At 40.9% G+C, this 16,287-nt stretch overlaps 1 protein-coding gene across 1 annotated transcript in view; it reads left to right on the plus strand.

Moving 5' to 3' along the window:
• MED24 (mediator complex subunit 24) overlaps positions 1–16,287 on the plus strand; it is a 129,483-nt gene that overhangs the window by 23,478 nt on the left and 89,718 nt on the right. The window contains exons 5-6 of the mRNA XM_073608012.1: positions 6,413–6,636; positions 11,890–12,001. Of these exons, the coding sequence (XP_073464113.1) occupies positions 6,413–6,636; positions 11,890–12,001 (336 nt within the window). The remainder of the gene's footprint in view (positions 1–6,412; positions 6,637–11,889; positions 12,002–16,287) is intronic.

Genomic DNA, 16,287 nt, shown 5'->3' on the forward strand with positions numbered 1-16,287 from the left:
TTGATCTTGCCAAAATTAAGTGTTAGTGTAACTTCAGTGAGATGAACCGATATATCCAACAATGTTGACTTTATTTCAAGCTATCTCCTGTGAAATCGCTCTAGGACAGGAAGTGTTGTTCTCATGATACCTGGTGAACAGTTAAGGGAAAAAATCCTGCAAAAAAAATGGATGGGGGTCATCCAATCAGAGAACTAATAACATGTAATATAATAAATTCTTGTTCTTGGGTTTAGATACGCTTACAAAAAGAGTGGTTTAAAGTATACATCTCTCTTGCCCACAATACTAATGAAGTATAATTTGCTTGCGCAGGGCAACACATATATGTTCACTTAAAGATCCTGCCAAAAATCTAGTGAACTGGTGACATCCTCTGATTGCTGTCAGCACTGCTCTGTTTTTTCTGTGACACTCCCCCAGTAGTCCTAAAACACTTAGTTTCGTAGAGTGGCAATGCTGATCCTCCAAATATACAGTACAATGATGGGACGTTGTTACACTGTGACAAGAAGTGTGTTGCTGCCAGCTTCACTAGGTGAAAATGAAAGAGAAAAAAAACAGAAAACTGATGCAGCCAGCACCCCTTCCCGCCCATGCTATAGCCGAATGATGGCTACAGCGTGGGCTTACTTTGCCGGGAGGGCGTTTATAGATGTCATTTGGACTCAGCTGATTACAGATCGAGGTAAAGGGCCAATCATAGCGGCTCATTACCACATGATCAGCTGTGTCCCAGGACAGCTGATCACAGAAGAAAACACAAGCCGATTATCGGCTTGTTTTTTGTTTTTTCTCAAAATTTTTGGTCTCTTTGACGCATGTTTTGCAAAAAATAAAAAAGCCAGTGGTGATTAAATCCCACCAAAAGAATGCTCCTATTTGTTTGTAATAAGTGATAAAAATTTTATACAGGTACAGTGTAGCATGACCGTGTAATTGTCATTCAAAGTGTGAGAGCGCTGAAAATTGGTCTGGGCAGGAAGGGGGTGAAAGTGCCCGGTAGGCAAGTGGTTAAGGACTGATAATCTGCAGTGTGTTACAGTTTTGTTCTTGGGGTTGGATATATTTTAAATGGCCTTGTATGTAGGGTGAGCGTGACTTGTTCATTAGCAAATATGTTACCCCAACGTTTCATATTCCTGATATGTGCCTGTTGTAACATGTACTTGTGTTAAAAACTATCTTGTTCTCTTTGTATTGCTTCCTTTGTGTGAAATAACTGGTGCTCCTGCCAGTCCCTCTGCTTTCCTGTTTAAAACTGACTACCCCAGGCATGAGAGCACATTCAGCCCAGTGTGGTCAGTTTTCTGGCTGTGCTGAGAGAGCAGCTTGGCTGACCTGACCTGTGCTGACTCACCTCCCTGCACAGCCATTCACTGGGAAGATCAGTGAACTGCTGTTTCTCCAAACCAATAACTCCAAGTCCCGTCTGCAGCTGAAAACAGAGATCATCTGGCCACTTATTAAAAAAAAGGAGAAAAAGGATATTATTGGTGTTTTCATATACATAAACAAATGTTTTGCTTTTTTTTCCCCCTATTTTAACCACTTCAATACTGGGCACTTTCTCCCCCTTTCTGCCCAGACCAATTTTCAGCTTTCAGCGCAATCATACTCTGAATGACAATTGCGCAGTCATCCAACACTGTACCCATATGACATTTTTATCATTTTCTTTACACAAATAGTTTTCGTTTGGTGGTATTAAATCACCACTGGTGATTTTGCTTTTGCTTTTGTTTCAGTTATAAAATTTTGCAAATAAATAATCTTTCTTTACAAATTTGGGCCGAACTATATTCTGCTACATTTCTTTGGTGAAAATAACTCAAATATCTCATTTCTTGAGGCCCAAAAATGCCAGGACAGCACAAATATCGCCAAAATGACCCCTTTTTGAAAGTAGACAGTCCATGGTTGTTAGAGTGAGTTCTTTTTGAAGTTGTAATTTTTTGTCAGAATTTTTTGGAAAATGAAGACATTTAAAATAAGTTTTTTTTTCACAATTTATATATATATATATATATATATATATATATATATATATATATATATATATATATATATATATATATATATATAATTTTTTTTTTTTTTACATACTGTCACCAGCTAAGTACAGCATCGTCATATAACTGGTATGGCGGTGATCTGGGACACTGGTGACATTATGTTAAAAATGTTCTTTCTTTTTTTTTTACAAGTTTGTTTTCACACTGTGACCAGAGCATATAGTGTCAAGATAGTAACACTGTACTACTCTCGGGAAGTGATCAGGATTTTGTTTTTTTTTTACACTTTATGATTGCTCATAATGGTATAAGAAACAATTTTTACTGAATGAAACTGATTAATTCAGTGTGCATTGTAATTAGCTGTGATTGGCCACAGCTAATCACGTGATACACATGGGCTGTGATTGGCCCTGTCTGTACCATGTGATCACTGTAAATAGTCACAGCTAGCAACACAATTGTACACAATGAATGGCATGAATCAAAGCCATTGATTGCTTACAGTTGTTATGTGATCTGCTGTGATTGGTCACATGGTACCAGCAGCGGTGGACACAGCTGGTAACAGGTTGCACCGCAGCGCTGGCACACACCGGGAGGACGTCATGACATCTACCCGGAATGAGGAATGGCTGACCATAGGCTGGGCAGTAAGTTGTTAAACCAAATGGTTTGATTTACAAGGTAATGGTTTACATATACTTTAATGCTACCCATTCTTCAATTTTAGGGATAAATGTATGTTTCCATTGAATTGCTTTTAGTTATAGAAAAGAAGTAATCGTATAAAGCAAAGTGGGATGATGTAGACTGTAGGAGGAATCGGGGGCACCACATCCCTTTTACAATATCACAAGAAAACAACCAAAATAATGGTATTTTATGGGTGCCAATCAAGGAGGCTATACATACTTATAATAAAACTTAGTTTATTCACATGTTTCAACAATCCATAAAATCATATCAATATGTTAAAATCATCTTAAAATTATACAAATGTAATTTAGATGACTTTCATATATGATCCAATACTTTATTTGCGCCAAAGAAAAATGCTTGGTGTAGTCATCATCATGTTTCGCCTTGAATATGGCTTCCTCAGGAGAATTTACATTAAAACATGCAAGCTGTATCAAAAATATAGAATAGAAAAAATGAGTACAAACAATAAATCATTTACCTTCATAAATATGTAACTACCGTACTTTCGCTTTGAAACTTAAAGTGGATGTAAACCCGATTCATTAAATTTGAGCTGGGCACATATACAATATCTCACAAAAGTGAGTACAACCCTCACATTTTTGTAAATATTTTATTATATCTTTTCATGTGACAACACTGAAGAAATGACACTTTGCTACAATGTAAAGTAGTGAGTGCACAGCTTGTATAACGGTGTCGATTTGCTGTCCCCTCAAAATAACTCAACACACAGCCATTAATGTCTAAACTGCTGGCAACAAAAGTGAGTACACCCCTAAGTGAAAATGTTCAAATTGGGCCCAATTAGCCATTTTCCCTCCCTGGTGTCATGTGACTTGTTAGTGTTACAAGGTCGCAGGTGTGTTAAATTTGGTGTCATTGCTCTCACTCTCTCATACTGGTCACTGGAAGTTCAACATGGCACCTCATGACAAAGAACTCTCTGAGGATCTGATTAAAAAAATTTTTTTTTGCTCTACATAAAGATGACCTAGGCTATAAGATGATTGCCAAGACCCTGAAACTGAGCTGCAACATGGTGGTAAAGACCATACAGCGGTTTAACAGGACAGGTTCCAACAGAACAGGCCTCGCCATGGTCGACCAAAGAAGTTGAGTGCACGTGCTCAGCGTCCTATCCAGAGGTTGTCTTTGGGAAATAGACATCTGAGTGCTGCCAGCATTGCTGCAGAGGTTGAAGGGGTGGGGTCAGCCTGTCAGTGCTCAGACCATACACCGGACACTGCATCAAATTGGTATGCATGGCTGTCGTCCCCAAAGGTAGCCTCTTCTATATGTGATGCACAAGAAAGCCTGCAAACAGTTTGCTGAAGACAAGCAGACTAAGGACATGGATTACTGGAACCATGTCCTGTGGTCTGATGAGACCAAGATAAACTTATTTGGTTCGTATGGTGTCAAGCGTGTATGATGGCAACCAGGTGGGGAGTACAAAGACAAGTGTATCTGCCTACAGTCAAGCATGGTGGTGGGAGTGTCATGGTCTGGGGCTGCATGAGTGCTGCCGGAACTGGGGAGCTACAGTTCATTGAGGGAACCATGAATGCCAACATGTACTGTGACATACTGAAGCAGAGCATGATCCCCTACCTTCGGAGACTGTGCCGCAGGGCAGTATTCCAACATAATGACCCCAAACACACCTACAATACGACCACTGCCTTGCTAAAGAACCTGGGGGTAAAGCTGATGGATTTGCCAAGCATGTCTCCAGACCTAAACCCTATTGAGCTTCTGTGGGGCATCCTCAAACGGAAGGTGGAGGAGCGCAAGGTCTCTAACATCCACCAGCTCTGTGATGTCGTCATGGAGGAGTGGAAGAGAACTCCAGTGGCAACCTGTGAAGCTCTGGTGAACTCCATGCCCAAGAGGGTTAAGGCAGTCCTGGAAAATAATGGTGGCCACACAAAATATTGACACTTTGGGCCCAATTTGGACATTTTAACTTAGTGGTGTACTCACTTTTGTTGCCAGCGGTTTAGACATTAATGGCAGTGTGTTGAGTTATTTTGAGGGGACAGCAAATTGACAGTTATACAAGCTGTACACTCACTACTTTGCATTGTAGCAAAGCGTCATTTCTTCAGTGTTGTCACATGAAAAGATATAATAAAATATTTACAAAAATGTGAGGGGTGTACTCAGTTTTGTGAGATAATGTATATGCATTGTTTTGTGATCTCTCTTCAAAGCACTATGTCCCATAGCTGTCTCCTGCTCTGTTCTCCCTCACATATGATAAAAGCAGCCAGAGTTTTGTGTTGGGAAGGATGCTATAAATAGATTAGCAGAGCACTGAACTATTCAACAAAAAGAGCTGAAAGTCTCTTGACTATGAGGAGAAGGGGGTGTGTGCCTTCCCTCCAATCAGCTGTCTTGGCTGTATGCCCAGGCTTCACCACAGTGCTAACCAGGAAGAGAAACTCTCCTAACACCATGTGCACTTTCTAAACAGTATATAAAGATGTAGACAGCAGATATACATGTAAAACTTATGTAGGAGGATTTCTTTCATCCCTGTGTATCATCAGAGACTGTTCACATCACTGGGTATATGTGAGAGTTTACATCCACTTTTTAAGACAGGTTAGGCCTCATGCACACGAGACGCCGGTGCAAACTCTGCCGAACACATGTTTTTAAAAGCTGAAACTGGTGTTTAGAAACGGCCATTTTGCCGCGTTTAGCCACGTTTTACCGCGTTTGCGTCTAGAAGCGTCTGCAGAGCAGAGAATGACATTTTGTGACCCAAGTTTGGGGCCCTGTATCTCGGGGACACTTGGTGCTAGGAACCCCAAATTTGGTTTACTAACACAGTGGAACTAGCACTAAAACATATTCAGATTTGGAGTTCCTAGCACCAAGTGGCCCCGAGATACAGGGCCCCAAATTCAGGTCGCAAAATGTCAAGCACTTCTACAGCAGAGAATGACATTTTGTGATCCGAATTTGGGGCCCCATATCTAGGGGGCCACTTGGTGCTAGGAACCCCAAATTTGGATATGTTATAGTGTTAGTTCTACTGTGTTTGCACACAAAATTTGGGGTTCTTAGCAGCAAGTGCCCCTGAGATATGGGGCCCCAAATTCGGGTCGTAAAATGTTCCTTTAAAAACACTTATAAACGTAAACGCGGTACCGGCGTTTAGCCGCGTTTGGCGTCTGAAACGTGAAAAACTTTTGCGTCTGAACCCATTTTTTTGCTTCTGGAAAAAAGAGGTTAAATGCAACTGCCTAAAAATGCCAAAAAAACGAGACTGTGTACATGGACACATAGGATAACATTGAATGGGTTCAGGGGCAGTTGAAAAAAGTGTCCAACTGCCTCTGAACGCGAGTTTAACAGTGTCTTGTGTGCATGAGGCCTTAGTCATGTAAAGTTGTGTAGATTTTAGGAACCACAACACTGTATGAATATTGGGCACATTAGTTAGTCTGCTGAGATTGTTCCAGTCCTAGACTGCTGTTAATATTCTTTTTAAAGTAAACACAAGAAAAGCAAAGAACTGTGATGGAACCTTAAGTGACTTCATTTTTTTTCCACTCAGGAAAAGAAATATCATATAATTGCTAATGGTTATGGCTGTGCATTAGTTTTATAGATGTTTTCCAGTTGCTTAAATTGATGACAACTCACCATTAGTTTTGCCTATTTACCTTTGCTTCTAGCTGCCATGGTAAAGCAGAAGAGTGCATCAGCCTGTGTCGGGCCCTGATGAACGCTTTGAACTGGCTTCTAAGATGTTCTTTATACTACGTGGAAAAATTGAAGGAAATCCTAGATCCAGTGACAGGGGAATGTCAACTGTCCATGTGCCTGAAGAGACTAGAGTCCATCCTTGGCAGCACTAAGAACCGTGCACTCATCCATATCGCCAAACTGGAGGAACCAGGTATGCTTGAGAGGACCTTTTACAGTCTTGTGCATGTGGCTTTTTCTTCTTTCGCATTGAGGAAGGGCATAGTTCAGATGTTTACTTTAACAACCACGTTTTTAGCTGGATTCTGTATTTCATTCTCGTCCATTAAGGGATACAGCACTTCAGATATAGTCTGCTTATACTAGCACTTGCAAACAAAGAAACCCTAAGCCAGCCCCTAGTGAAGCTCCCCATCTACCCAGAAAACCTTGTTTTTTTTTCTAGCATTATAGGATGATGGACCAAAAAAAGTCAAAGGTTTTCTTCTTCCGTTGACTTCAGTCATTATTCCTTACTACAGTGCTGCTTGAGCTAATCAACATAACCGCTGAACACACTGTATTAGCTTGGAAGGTGACCTTCAGGCACATTGTTCTCTGTATTGAGGCACTTTCCAGACCTTGGTGTACTGTGAAATTTAGCAAAAAAGAGATCCTAGTACTGAAGTACCTAGTATACAGGGTGACTCTGTAGGTACTTAATGGTCACTTGTGCCCACGTCCCCAATAATGTATTAGGAGTGTCAAAAAACTAAAAAATGGGACTTTTAAGGCACAACTGTAATGGACTACAAAGGGTATATAAAAAAGTTGAATTTTTTTTTAATTACATACAAAGAACATGGGGAGTAGACATGGACATTTAAAAACACATCAGATATAGACATACAACATATGTAGTGACACCATTGAGGATCCTATCAAGCAGTCTCCTAAGTAATTCTAATACTCATAACAGTGCAATAAATTCCAGGTAAAAGAAAAAGGTAGACTTCCCCTAGAGAGTTAGGGATTGAAGGAGCACTGCAGGTCTGGTATTCCAAAGTGGTGTATTCTCCAAGAATACACCACTTTGGAATACCAGACCTGCAGTGCTCCTTCAATCCCTAACTCTCTAGGGGAAGTCTACCTTTTTCTTTTACCTGGAATTTATTGCACTGTTATGAGTATTAGAATTACTTAGGAGACTGCAGGATAGGATCCTCAATGGTGTCACTACATATGTTGTATGTCTATATCTGATGTGTTTTTAAATGTCCATGTCTACTCCCCATGTTCTTTGTATGTAATAAATAAAATTCAACTTTTTTATATACCCTTTGTAGTCCATTACAGTTGTGCCTTAAAAGTCCCATTTTTTAGTTTTTTGACACTCCTAATACTGTGAAATTTAGCTAAAGAGTGCCCTCCAGATCCAGAGCTGAGGCACAGACCAGAATGTGACTTTGCCTGTGAGGACTCACTTTGTGGGTAGGGCCATTCAGATTTGCCACCAAATCAGTGAGGGTAACTGCTGTGTTCTCTGTGCTCTTTCCTGCCATTTAGCATAGAAGAAGCACCATCTCACTGCTGCTTCAGCTTGCAAGAATCTAGTGGAACTTGAGTCTCTGGCCTGTTACCATTGCTCGCCTACAGTGATCTGGTTGCTTCCAGCCTCCCAACTCGCACCAGCTGACTGGGTTTGTGAGAAACTGAGAGCAGTCATGCAACTAGACCCAAAGTCTAAGCAGTACAATATTTCTGTACATGGACACTCCTGCTTGTATGAGTATGCCCACCCAGGGACCTCTGTGTCCACTCTGAACTTTTCATCAACATGTGCTCAACTGTTTGCAGAGCTCAGATCTTTGAGCACCTAGACCACAGAGACTCTCAATTTCATCCCCTGTACAGTCTATCTAGGACCCTCCTGGGCCCTTAAATCAGGCAGGGCCACTGGTTCATTTGACCATCTCTGGCTCACATTCAGAGTCCCAACAAAATTACAGGGGGTTGTGTTGGATGTTTCCTAATTCAGACTCCATTGGACAGCATCTAAATGTTGCAGTGCCTTTGCCTCCAGAAAGGAATGGGTGTTCTCCCTGTAAACAAAAGAGTTACTTGCTCCCTGTGCTGGATGGTACTGAGGGTTTTAGCCTTATTTGAATAGTGCCTCTGAAGGACATTGCCTTGAAACCTGGCTCTCCTTAACCAGCATTATTTGCACTGAGAAGAGAGGTTTGTGCACTTGGGTGTGCCTTGGATCCTACGCATGAGGGACATGTGTCTACTGATTGTCAACAGATGGAACACCCTAGTTTCCTGGTGCAGGCACTCTCTGCTAGGGGAACAGAGTGTGTTCAGAGGACCTGGTTGATGGGCTCTGGTTGATCAGCTTCTTGCTGACTCGTTCAGTTACACTTCTTTGTCAAGTCATTCCTCTCTGGTAGAGCCCTTCTCCATCTTAGTCTGAAACATCAGGTTGATCTTCCGTGCTCTCCTTTTTTGGTCATGAAGGTATGTTCCCCTATCTTCACCTCATCTATTCAGGTTCAGGCACTAGCCCTTTAGGTAAGTCCTGAGCTGCAGATGGCACCCAGAATTCCTGGGTACCTGTTAGAGGTTTGTTGGACTGCTTTGTACGCCGGGGCTGTATCTGAACTCCTGCGTCTTTCAATGGATGAAAAAGAAATGGCATTTTTGTACCTACCATAATATACATTTCTTGAAGTCCATTGAGGGATAATAGGTCCCACCCCTCTGTGTTTTTCTTAATGGTTTTAGTACTGTTACTATTACAAAACAGTCATGCTGAGTAGAGGGTGTTACAGAAGAGGCTGGTTTATGATTTGTTTGCCAGTATCCGGTTTTCCTGTAGAAGGCAGTATAACTCAACTGTACCTGAATTTCTTTGTTTCTCAATGGCCTCCAAAAAATTCATTTTACGGCAAGAACAAAACTACCATTTTTGAACAGCACTGATATTCTACTTCTGCTATTTTTGAAGAAAGGTGTTCTGCATTGCAGGGGGCATGCTAATAGGAGGGGCAAACACATGATTGACATTGAGGATAGCCAGCAAGTTTTGGGAGACTAGGGCTTTAGGAGATATGACCATTTAATTTTTGTACCTTCTTGGTACTAATATCTGCGAGACGTGCCATGTTCCTTGCCCAGCTTTTTAAACCTTTTTCCATTGGCTTCATCAGTAGTTGAGCAGTCTAGCACTGTAACTTGGTACCCATATACTACCATCCCTGTTGAATCCAAAACTTGATCTTAACCAACACAACTACGATTAAAATTTGTGTGACCAGACAGAAGACAGTTGTGTGGAGCCTTCAAGTGTATTTCAAGTCAAATTTTTTTTTTTTCTTTAGTCTTAAATAGAGTGGGGACGGGTTAGCAACCATGTAACATTTTCATTGCTGTCCATTTTCCTGCTTGGGGGATTCATTTTATTCTATTTGTCCTACTAACAATTGTCACTGAGATTGAAGTGAAGGTAGATCCTTTAGTTTTGATTTATCTGAGCAGGTATAGACAGTTAGGCCTATTTCACAGGGGCTTCAGCTTGTATAAGATCAGTGTGAACAGCAAGCTATGACAAAGCATTTACAGAGCTTTCAGCAAGCTTTGTCGAGGCTTTTAAAGTACCATTCAGCTCCAGTTTGTAAATGGGAGTACTCCCTAATGGGAGTGTTTGTCATTTTAAAGTGATTGTAAAGGCAGAAGGTTTTATCTTAATGCATTCTATGCATTAAGATAAAAAGCCTTCTGTGTGCAGCAGCCCCCCTCAGCCCCTCTAATACCTGGGGTCCCTCTAGATCCAGCGATGTTGCACAAGACACTCGGCTGGCTGGGACTTCCCTCCTCATTGGCTGAGTCAGCAGTGCAGCGCCATTGGCTCCCGCTGGTGTGAATCAAATTCAGTCATCCAATGAGAAGAGAAACGGGTGGGGCCGAGCTGCGGCTTTGTGTCTGAATGGACGCGAGCTGTGGCTCGGCTCAGGTGCCCCCATAGCAAGCTGCTTGCTTTCGGGGCACTCAACAGGAGGGAGGGGCCAGGAGCACAGAAGAGGAAGATCTGGGCTGCTCTGTGCAAAACCACCGCACAGAGCAAGTACGTATAACATGTTTGTTATTTTTAACTAAAAAAAAGAGACTTTACAATCACTTTAAGCAAGCTGCTAGCAGGTTTTAGCAGACTGTTAACAAGTTTCAAGAAGTGCTAAAGCCTGCTAGCAGCTTGTTTAAAGTGGCAATCAGCACTCCTATTAGGATCTGTGTTCAACATTTACAAACTGGAGGTTAATGGTATTTCAAAAGCTTCAACAAAGCTTACTGAAAGCTCTGCAAATGCTTTGTCAAAGCTTGCTGTTCACACCGCTCTTATACACGCTGAAGGCCGCGTGAAACAGGATCTGCTCTGATGTCAACTCAGCATTATGGATATTTCTTCACTTCAGTCTCAGTGACAATTGTTACTTGGACAAATAGAATAGGATGAATCTCCTTTGTGTTCCAAAGTGGACACTCGTTGCGATGACAGCTCTCTAAAAGAGGATTTCGCATACTTTGGAAAGATTTCCTCTTGTTTCCTGTTTTGTCTACCAGACAGGAAGTTACGGACAGAGCCAGCAAAAAAAAAAAAAAAAAAGTTTCAACTCTTCCCTACCTTGTTTAAAAAAAAAAAAAAAATTGCAATAGATATGCTTTCAGTTTAAGCACTGCTGCAGACAACAGCCTACCTTAAAACCATCTTGTAATCTAAGTTATGTTCCCTTGCTTACCTGAACTAGAAAAAACAGCTGCAGTCAAATTGTTTGCAACTGCCACACCTCCATTTTTTTTCTTTCCTTAAGCCTCATGTACACTGCTGCTCTTAAATGTGTGTTTAGGAGCTTTTGACTTTTTTTTTTTTTTTTTTTTTTTGTCAAAGCCCCTGAACTTACCTCAATATAAGTCTGTGTCCATGCACACGTAGGCTTTAATCAGAGTTTAGGGGCAGTTAAACGTCCCTCTTCTGAATGCAGAAGAATCCCGTTAAGGAGCAGAACGTTTAGGCAAAAAAGCTCTACCGTGTTTTTGCTTCCAGGAGAGTTGTGTTTAGGGGTGACCAGTGTACATGTAGCCTTAGGCATTTAGAATTGATAAGTTTGCAAATAGGCTTTTTTTTTTCTAACTGTGCATGTCCAGTCTATAGAATAGGAGCCTACTCACGGTTAAAGGTTATTTTCAGCTTGGCTTCCTCCAGGTCCCCTGTGGTTATATGAGGTCTGCAGCATTAATTTCTTTGATAGCTTTTCCCTTTCAAGTTAAGTAGCCTGTAAGAATCAGGCCTAATGGATCCCTTGTTTCTGTATCGGATCAGCCATGTCATCCTGATTGTGGCACTTGCATTGGGTGATACTCTCTAGCTGGCAGTTATGTCAGACCTTGTTATTTCTGTCTTTTCTCCTTTTAGTCTCCTGGGCATCCGTGGAGCAGTCATTGCTGCAACTGGCCGATGGTATAAGTCTCCTTCCCAGCATTCAGCTACAAAACCAGGCAGAAGATTGTGTGTCGTTAATCAGGAGGTACGGTCCTGTCTGCTTTACTTACCCACAGCATGTATGGGTTTATTTGAGGGTCTTTCTATACATTGTTGTGACTGTTAGTCCAAAAGCGTTTCGTATTTTTATAGCTGGAGTCTGTTTGACACAAACCTAATAAAAGAAGACCCATCGCTTTGACTCATTTAGTATAGAGGTTAAAGTGCATTTACATAAACTATCTATGAGGACACAGGAGGAGTTCTGGTGCCCCACCTGTAGAGGGCAGGGCGCCAAGAACTGAAAGGACCAGCTTCTCCACAGTGCCACTACTTCCAATTTCCCTTTAATATTTTTATGCCATGTTAGTAGGTAGAGTTTCATTCAAGCACAGTCTTAGTGCGAACACTTACTTTACTAATTGTCTGTAAAGCGCCTTTTCAATTTTTCCAAAATTTCAACCTTTTGGGCAGAAACCAAGAATCCAGTTATCCTAAAAAAAAAAGACAGTCAGAAGCCTCTGTATACTGTATATACCTATTGTTTACATTTTTTTCAGATTTGTAGTAAATTGGACAAACAAGCCCATACATACAGTATATTCTAATGATAACAGCCTTGCTTTCACAGTGAAATGTTGGGAACCTTGTGTCCTTTCTTCCCTCCTATGCCAGTCCACCAATGACTTTTTTGCCTCAGGTCTGCTGCATATAACCTAGATGAAGTAAGAAAATTGCTACGCATGCATCCTACGACATTACATTAATATGTTTGAAAACTGACAAATGAGCATAATGTGTGTGTATATGTATATATATATATAGGTATAGTTCCTGCCACTGACAACGGGGCACTATTCTTCCCATTGACAACAATGATTGGACACTATTCCTCCCACTGACACTAATGAATGGGGCACTATTCCTCCCACTGACACCAATGAATGGGGCACTATTCCTCCCACTGACAACAATGAATGGGGCACTATTCCTCCCACTGACACCAATGAATGGGGCACTATTCCTCCCACTGACACCAATGAATGGGGCACTATTCCTCCCACTGACACCAATGAATGGGGCACTATTCCTCCCACTGACACCAATGAATGGGGCACTATTCCACACACTGACACCAATGAATGGGGCACTATTCCACCCACTGACACCAATTAATGGGGCACTATTCCACCCACTGACACCAATTAATGGGGCACTATTCCACCCACTGACACCAATTAATGGGGCACTATTCCACCCACTGACACCAATGAATGGGGCACTATTCCTCCCACTGACACCCATTGTGGGGCACTATTACTCCCACTGACACCAATGATGTCAGGTGGGGGCACTATTCCTCCTAATACCAAAGAGGGGGCGCTGTTGACTCCCACTGACACCAGGACATTTTCTACTCACACTTGCCACAGTTGGGCCCCACTAAAGTTTGAAGGATAGTAAACTGGCCCTTTGTTTAAAAAGTTTGAAAGACCCCTTGATCTAGTGCATGTGCAGTAGGACAACATTACGATATCTTGCAGTTAAGAGCAAGATTCCCCTCGGGCACTAGTAGCAGTGTCTTTTCAGGGGGCATCTTTGTGACCAGGGCTATGTCACCACTGCCTTCTGGGAAAAAAAAAAATATATAATATATATATGATCCAGGTATGGGGAGCAGGTGTGCCTGGCCGGCGGCTCGCTCCCCTTGTGGTTCTGCACAGTGGATTCCGTGGACCGGTTGTCTGCCGGCACTCACTGATCATTCGGTACACAGGCAGAATGGCAATCTGGCTATGTAAACAAGGCAGATCGCTGTTCTGTCAGTAGGGAAGGCATTGATCCTGTGTTCCTGCAAAGCAGGAACATGGATCAATTCCTTCCCCTAGTAAAAGCACCTCCCACACTGTAAGAAAACACTGGGTAGGCACACAGTTAACCCTTTGGTTGCACCTGTTTAACCCCTTCCCAGCCAGTGTCAGTACAGTGGCCGTGCATATTTCTAGCACTGAGCACTGTTATTCATGTCACTGGTCCCCAAAAAGTGTCACGTATCAGCTAGTGTCCTGACTGTCCGCCACAATATCACAGTCCTGCTATAAGTCTCTGATCACCGCCATAACTAGTAAAAAAAAATATATATATATATATCCCGTATAGACGCTATAACGTTTGTGCAAACCAATGAATATACGCTTATTGGGATTTTTTTTTAAATATGTAGCAGAATATATATTGGCCTAAATTGACGAAATTTGATTTTTTTACATTTTTTTTAATTGGATGTGTTTTAAAGCAGAAAATAAAAAAATTATTTTTTGTTTTTATTGTTTTTTTTTTTTTTTAAATTGGCGGTCTTTTTTTGTTTATAGCGCAAAAATAAAAAACGCAGTGGTGATCAAATACCAACAAAAGAAAGCTCTATTTATGCCAAAAAAAGGACATACATTTTGTTTGGGTACAGTGTCGCACAACCTCACAATTGTCAAAGTAACGTATTGGGCTTTAACTAGGCCCTGGGTAACTGATTAGATAAAGTGATGAGAGTCTTCATTTACTAAGCTGTTCTACATATTTTATTTCCCATAAGGTTCATTATTTCCAGCTATATTTTCAACTTTTACCCCCCAAAAAAAACAACATTGTAATAAAAAAACAATTGTTCTAGCTTAGAGCGTTAAAAGGATAGTCTGATCCAGAATCGTCAGCTTGGGGTACACATTCATAAATTACATGAAAACCTGAGCACTAAAAAATAACGCTCAGAACACAGCGCTCAACTCTCTCAAATATTTCCTCTGGGGGCAATGAAACCAACACATGAAAGTGATCAGTATGTGTTGCACTGCACAAACATCATAGAAATACAAAATCTTCATGAAATCGGAGCCAATAAGATACAAAGTAAATGTCAAGAAATAATAATAGAGCAGGTAGCCCTGAGCTAGACATAGAAAAACTAACACTAAGGCTTGCAGCTGTCAAACCAAAGACGGGGGTCCACCTGTGTGAAGAGAGGGGAAGGGAAAGACAGCACCACTGCTCTAGTGTAGTAATCCAATGTAAGCCTTTTATTTGAACCAACCATATTAAAATATCCTTCTCACAAAAATAAGGAACATTGGAAGTGATATTGAACGAACCCTGCGCTGCTGTCAGTACACAGTCCCAAGCCGCACAGAGGATCAGTCCATAACTCCGCATCTGGACTGCTAAGAAGGTGTCCTGATAAAAAAAAAAAAAAAAATATTTTAACCAAAAACGTATTTAAATAAGGTCTTTTATTAAAAATAAGACAACTGTACTACTGAATGGGACAGTTTAATCACTAGGGATTTTTAATGTCTGTAGGACCAGGCCTAGAAAATTACTTGGAACTCCCAAACATTTTATATATTATATATATATATATATATAAATCTCAGAAACCCTAGAGAAAAAAATGACGGCCGTTGCAACATTTTATGTCACACTGTATTGGCGCAGCGTTCTTTTAAACGCAATTTTTTTTTTTTGTAAAAAATACACTTTATTGAATTAAAAAAATAAGAAAACCGTAAAGTTAGCCTAATTTGTTTGTATAATGTGAAAGATGATGTTACGCCGAGTAAGTAGATACCGAATGTGTCATGCTTTAAAATTGCTAGTGCTCGGGGAATGGCGATAAACAACGGTACTTAAAGATCTCCATGGGCAACGCTTTAATTTTTTTTTACAGGTTACCTGTTTAGAGTTAGAGGAGGTCTTGCACGGGAATTATTGCTCTCGCTCTGATTGCGGCGGTACCTCACATGCGTGGTTTGTACACTGTACACCGTTTACATATGCGTTTGTTTCTGCGTGTGAGCTCGGAGGGATGGGGCGCTTTTATTTATTCTTTTTTCTTATTTATTTAATTTTTTATTTTTACACTGTCAGTTTATTTTTTTTTTTATATCACTTTTATTCCTATTACAAGGGATGTTTACTTTCCTTGTAATAAGAATAAAAGTGATAAAAAGAAAAAAAAAAAAAGGGACAGTGTAAAAATAAAAAAATGACCTCATTACTGTTTACTATTGACAAATCTTTGTTGAGTAAAAGTGATCTTGCAGTTGCGTTCGCCCGGAATGTTTACATTCCTTGTAATAGAAAATAAAACGTACAATAATAATAATAAAAAAAAAATTTAAAGCGCCCTGTCCCTCCGAGTTTGCGCGCAGAAGCAAGCGCATACACATGTCGCGCCCGCATATGTAAACGGTGTTCAAACCACACATGTGAGGTATCACCGTGATCATTCGAGCAAGAGCAATAATTCTAGCACCTCCTTTGTAACGCTACACAGGTAAC

The sequence above is a fragment of the Aquarana catesbeiana genome, linkage group LG12 (assembly GCF_042186555.1).
Source record: "Aquarana catesbeiana isolate 2022-GZ linkage group LG12, ASM4218655v1, whole genome shotgun sequence".
Taxonomy (NCBI): domain Eukaryota; kingdom Metazoa; phylum Chordata; class Amphibia; order Anura; family Ranidae; genus Aquarana; species Aquarana catesbeiana.